The sequence below is a fragment of the Alligator sinensis genome, unplaced genomic scaffold (genome assembly GCF_000455745.1).
Source record: "Alligator sinensis unplaced genomic scaffold, ASM45574v1 scaffold518_1, whole genome shotgun sequence".
Lineage (NCBI taxonomy): Eukaryota > Metazoa > Chordata > Crocodylia > Alligatoridae > Alligator > Alligator sinensis.
The window spans coordinates 780,221-786,655 of NW_005842718.1; the positions used below are offsets into that span (position 1 = coordinate 780,221).

General features: G+C 49.2%; 1 protein-coding gene across 2 annotated transcripts in view; it reads right to left on the reverse strand.

The window, feature by feature from the left end:
- PSTPIP2 (proline-serine-threonine phosphatase interacting protein 2) overlaps positions 1-4,727 on the reverse strand; it is a 64,942-nt gene extending 60,215 nt beyond the window's left edge. The window contains exon 1 of one of the 2 annotated variants that reach the window (XM_025216265.1): positions 4,641-4,714. In XM_025216265.1, coding sequence (XP_025072050.1) covers positions 4,641-4,712 — 72 coding nt within the window. In that variant the 5' untranslated portion in view covers positions 4,713-4,714. Of the gene's footprint in view, positions 1-4,640 lie in introns of both variants that reach the window. The other variant, XM_025216267.1, reaches the window with a different exon arrangement.
- Positions 4,728-6,435: the final 1,708 nt, after the last annotated feature.

Consider the following 6,435-nt stretch of genomic DNA (forward strand, 5'->3'; position numbering starts at 1 on the left):
GAGAATAAGAGGGTGTCTTGGGCCGGCCTTGACACGGAGCGAGGGACCTCGAGGAGATCACGGCCCTCCTAAGGGACTCTGCCATGACAGAGCGGCACCCAATTTCAAAGATGAATTTATATATTACCAGGCTTGCCTCCATGCAGAGGGGCCAAGTAGTGGAGCTGGGGGATTGGCGGAGCAGTGACAAGCCTGAGCCTGCTCTTATCTCCTTATCTTCTCACACCTCCCTTATCACTAGTATTCAGGCTGTAGCCAGGCTAGAGCAATTAGGACTCCAGTAGAGGTGATATCTTTTATTAGACCAACTAGATTTTTGCAAAAAGTGTCTCTTAAATGCAAGCTTTCAGGCAAAAACGCCGTTCTTCAGGCATCAGAGAAAAGATTATTTTGCAAAAATCTTGTTGGTCTAATAAAAGGTAACATCTCTACTATGAGTCCTGATTGCCTTTTTCTCTATACCAATATGGCTACAACCAGGATACCTGACACATGGAAGATATTGAAATTTAGCCATTTTTTAAAATGAAATCTTCATATTTTCCAAAGCAGGAAGCAACTGTGACCACCTGAAACCTGAGCTCCTGCTCCTGCCTTTGTTTCAAGGTAATCTGCATCATCACAGATCCTAGCAGGAGGTGAGAGGCTCCATGCCAGCAGCTATGAACAGACTGCCCAAAGGAGTCTTCCATCTATTGACTCCTCTGTGAAACCCTATGAAATATGAACTCTCATTTCTACCCAGGAGAACTTTTACAATCTTTTCTCCAGTGCCCAATGAAGGGTGTTTGTGCCTGAACGCTTGCAACTAAAGAATTTTTTTTTTTTTTGCAAAAATCTTGCTGGTCTAATAAAAGATAGGATCTCTACTGTGAGTCCCGATGGCCTTTTCCTCTAGACCAATATGGCTACAACCTGGATACCTCCCTTATCACTAACACTTCAAAGGATCTGGCAGAATCCTGGTTGGGAATCACTGGGTTATGCTCCATGGGGGTGAGCTAGCTCAGGTTCAAAGCAACTCCAACCTCATAGCCGTGGTTTTTGTGTGGGTGACAAGTGGGTTTAAGCAAAATCTGGGTAAGGGCCTGGGTTAGCTTTGTGGTTAAGGCATTCCCTAAACCAGGGGCGGGCAATTATTTTGGGCAGAGGGTTGCTTACTGAGTTTTGGCAAGCCATTGAGGGCCGCATGACAGGCAGCCAGAGGCAGATAAATATTAATTTTCTACATTTTTTAGGGGTCCCACGGGCCGGATAGAATGGCCTGGAGGGCTGCATTTTGCCCACCCCTGCCCTAAACAGCTCCCTAGAGCTGCAGCTACCCATATGATTTTACTGCACACATCTGTGAGGTTAACCTAGGTCATGTCAAGCTGAATAACCCCCTGCAAAGAATGATCTAGAGGTAAAAGCAGAACATACCAGGGGTCACATTAACCTGAGCAAAGATCCCAGGCCCCTACACTAGCTCCAATGGTCCCCAGACCCATCTCCAGCTTCTCGGCATCCGGAAACTGGAAAAGCCTCTAAACTTGACTAGAAAGCCTAGAAGATGCTGGACCAGGGAAAGCCCCTTCTCCATTGACCTGCAAGGGCGCAACAGTGGAGCGCTGAACCCCATAGAGACTGAAAACATTGGGATGGATGCAAAGCGAGATGGACATTAGGCCATTCGGCTCCAAAACACCACGAGCTCCCTAAGGAGCAGAGCTCATCCCCGTCTTGTGATTTCTGGGCCAGTCTCTCCGTCAGAGATGCAATTCCCATTCCAGCCTGGAGAGGCCAGTGGAAGCTGCGGCAGGTGCGTGGTGACAATCCTGCGCATGGAGGTGGGCAAAGAACATGATGTGAAATCCCTAGGCTGCTCATTACAGGCTTTTAAATAGCAACACAGCAATTAGCCACGTCACTGGCTCGTTGCCATCGCGCACAGCAGATCTGCCTCTTCTTTCCTTGAATCCGGCCTGGCAAGTTGCTAAAAATAAAGCTGGCATTGATGAGGGAAGATTAAGCCGGCTACTGTTCTATCTCTACATCGCCGGCGTGAAGATGTCACAGGACTCCCTGGGATTTGGCACTAGGCTGGGAAGCCGAGCTGTTGGAGTGGCCATTACGTCCATCGGCCTCTCATTCCTCTATACAGATAGGGAAACATTGGCCCAGCGCTCCACATGTGGCACTTTGTGTGCTTTGTCATGTTGCAAGGACAGGCACCGAACTGACCAATTCCCCCCAGTGGGTTCTCTGTCTTCCTTTGAAGGCTGGGACTTTGCTGGCAGTGTCTATAAAAAGGGGGAGCTTTCCATAGCTCAGGCACAAAAAAAGCCATAAGCGGCATGGGCGGCCTCTGTGTGGGACACATAGGAGACTGGGGAAGGACCAGGGAACAGAGTGGCAGATAGGGCAGGAAGCTGAAAACAGAGCAGCAGATCATCAGGAGAAGGGGATGTCTGTGTGGGGCACATAGGAGACTGGGGAAGGAGCAGGGAACAGAGCGGCAGATAGGGCAGGAAGCTGAAAGCAGAGCAGCAGATCATCAGGAGAAGGGGATGTAGCGCTCCGGGAAGGAATGGGACTAATTTGTGGCACACCTACCAAAAAAGGTTGGTCCCCCCCTGTCATAGCTAGACATGTGTATAGATGGATGTAGGATTGATTGGCACATAGGAGACTGGGGAAGGAGCAGGGAACAGAGCGGCAGATAGGGCAGGAAGCTGAAAGCAGAGCAGCAGATCATCAGGAGAAGGGGATGTAGCGCTCCGGGAAGGAATGGGACTAATTTGTGGCACACCTACCAAAAAAGGTTGGTCCCCCCCTGTCATAGCTAGACATGTGTATAGATGGATGTAGGATTGATTGCCTAAAAGGGGTGCAGGAGCAGTGACTCATAGCTAGACGTGTGCATAGGCGGATGTAGGACTGATTGCCTAAAAGGGGTGCAGGAGCAGTGACTGGCACTGCAGGGGTGCCTGCACCCCCTACTCCCAGCCTGGGGGTGGCATATAAATCAGATCAAATAAACAGATAAATCCCCTCACCAATCTGAAGGAATAATGATTCCTCACATACACTCACTTGGGCTTTGGGGATGGCGGGGCACATTGTTCAGGAAACTGTAGTCTCAAGTGTAGTCTATGCCTGTCCAAGAGTTGGCAGGTGCCCTGGGAAGATTACCAGTAATGAATCTAGCCTGGCTGCCCAGTTTGCTGGCAGTACCCAACATAGTGCCAAAGCAGGATTTTTTTCCTACACTTGCAAATGCCCCCTGGGAGCCACAACCCCAGACAGAGCTCCCTCTGCCAGCCAGGAGGAGAGAAACCCCAACCAGCTTGTCTTACTGCAACCCCAACTAGCATGTTGGGGAGAGACCCAAAAATGCCTAATTGTGGGTGTAAAGGGGTAGGGTCATTTCATGGTAGGGATGATCTTGTGCTAAAAGCACAGTCCCTTTGTCTATCACAGAGGGACTTGGATGAGACACTTAGGTCCATGTCTCCATAGAGCTGGGCCTGCACTCTCCTCACCTGAGCTGTCAATATGTTGGTGATTATTTCTAGCAGGGGGATGTCCAGGAGCCCCTCTTACAGTGTTATACTGGCTAGAGCCAGAATAAACACACAGCAAGAAGACAGCCCTTGCCCACTAAAGGGGTACAGCCTCAGCACTGCCTTTCTCCCATTCTGCTCATCTTATCTATGTGCATTGTAAATCCCAAGAGGCAGTGTCTGAATATACAGCACCTAGCACAGTGGGGCCCTGATTTCAACCAGAGGTTCTAGGTGATGACCCTGTTAAAAATAATAATCACCAGCTTCCAGCTACAGTAACAGAGCCCACGCTGGCGACCTTCCCAACATTCAGGAAGGCTTTTCAAGAGGGTCTTCTCCAAGTGGCCTGGGGTGCCAGGCTGGTGGCAGGGTCCCTGGAGTGTTTGACGGTGACTTTTAGTATGTAGAGAAGCAGAGTTGTGCACACGTTAACTTGCTGTCCCAGGGGCAGGTTAAGCGGGTGTCCGTGTCACCATTTTAGAAAGGAGGTGGCAGCGGCAGAGCTGCTAAGAAATCGAAGTAAGTTGTGGAAGGCGCATCTGAGCTGAGACTAGACTCCAGGGGCCGCTTGCAGTCACTCTCCTCCCCAATCAATTGGCAATGTTACTCTTTTGCTGTTCTTCCATCCGGCCCATTGGGAGAAAAGTCCCAGTCAGGCTCTTTAACCAGTAGTCAGTCATCCCTCCCTAGCAAGCTCCAGTGATCAAGTCATCTCAGTTTACATTTTCCAGGTACCACAAGGAGAGGTGTTGAGAGCAGGCTGGTATTTCTTGGTCGCTAAAAGTGGTTGGATCCTGAAGTCTTCATGAGCCCGGCCGGGCATTATCACTGCATTAATCAAATGGGGATGCTAATGGATAGATGAAGTAAGAGACTTGGCCAGGGTCACCCAAAGAGTGAGTGGCAAAGCCGGGAGCAGACCCTGCATCTCCTAAAGCCAGGTCTGTGTCCTATTTTCACACATCATCTGCGCACACACCTGGCACAGGTGCATTTGGAAAACAATCAGTCTGTCTGTACCCTCAGCATTCATTGTTTTTCCTAGAGCCTTTCACTCCTCCCCTTCCCCCACGCACTAGGCGAGACTCTTACCTGCATCTGTGGTGCCATCACCTTGCAGAAAGTTTTCTCCAATGGGACAAAGCTGCTCCAGAAGAAGTCCATGTCTCCTCTTCTCTCGGTGCCTGCCAGCTCTGAGACAGCTTCCCAGCTAGCAGATCCAGTGGGACGGGTAGAGACATGTGTACTGGCAGGACCTGCTCTGAGGCAAAGAAGTAGGAGGGGCACTGTGAAGAAAATATTGGCAGGAGGCATCATCTGGCAACATGCTCCACTGAGAAATACCTCCCCAGAGAAACCCAGGGCACCCGCATAGCAAACCATACACACAGGATACCACATACTGCTCTTCTCCACGTGCAACTTCTGGCTCTCGCGCTGGCAAGCTGCATAGCTTTGAGACAAAGATTGCAACTTTCTGTGCCTCGGTTTTTCCTACCAGAAAAATGGGTTTAATAGCACTTTCTTGCTTCCCCATAGAACTGAGTTTATCTTTATAAAACACTCTGCAGAAGAAAACCTTGCTGATACCATCTTCAGAAAGGAGGAGTCATTGTGTCAGCCTCCAAATCGGGGACATTCACCTAGTTCCTGCCAATGCAGCAAAAGTTATCTGCCCGAGTCTTCTTTCCTCGTTGAAAAAACCTTTCCTCTGGAAGACAGACACTTGCAACCCTCTTGCCCTTTCTGCTCAGCAAACCCCAACCAGCCAACCAGAAAACTAAAACAAGGGTAAAAACCACATCACCCGGCAGAAGGTTTAATCCAGAAGGGAAGAAGTGCCAGAGGTCCCAGCTACTTTTGCTATGTCCCACCTACTTTGCTATGTCCAGCAGAGGGGCAAAATTCACTACAGAAACCAAGGGAAGCGATTACATTCTCCCAGTGAAGGAGAGAAAGGGGAAAAAAGACCAGGTTGCTTGTTTCCTAACTCTCAGGTTTGCTTTGCGCATGGATGTTGTACTACTATAACTATTTGAGTTAGGGGGTGCTAATTTTGACCAAAACATTTCCACAGGTACAACCTTTTGTGTGAATGTATTATGCTGGTATTAAAGCATCTGGCACTTAAATACTCCACGTGGGAGTAATTTATATTATTATCACTGTATCTGCACTACCCAAAGGGGTGTATTCATCGTGCTACTGATCTAGCGCATGGCTTACAACATTCCTATGAAGGAAAAGCCGGGAGAGGCTCAGTTAAAGGCATAGTAAAACAACCCCCAGGTTGCAAAGACAAGCCCAGGGGGTTGCTCCAAAGCCCACTGAAGTCAATGAGAAACTTTCCATTCGTATTTGGGGTCTCACTGGATTTTATACACCATGTCAATCTCAAGAGTTACCTAATTTAGATACCTAAGCCCCTGTGTGGCCGTATACTGAAAGGGCCTCTGTGTGTTTGGCACCCACAAATCCCACCGAGGTCATGGGAGTGGAGGGTCTTCAGTACCGCTGCAGATTAGGCCCTGTTTTTACCGAGACACCTGGATTTGCTTGGTGAGAGTATGGATAAGTGTCTGCAGTATGTATTTTTAGGGAAAGTGTCTCTACAACATGAAGAAGATGAAGGTTGAAAGAGTCCAGTTAATGGAGCCCAGCTGATAACCCACAGCCCGCACAAGACCCGTTTTTGCCGGGTCATTCTGAATGCCTACCCTTGTCCGTGCATCCATACACCTCCCTCTGGTACCCACCTCCTTGCAAGCTAATGTTCCCAGCACACGAGCAAGGGGATGAATCCTTGGGCATGTGCTACACAGGAAGTCAGAGCAGAGACTGCAGGATGGTCCTCGATGGCTTTATCATCTTCCCATCAGCCCAGCCA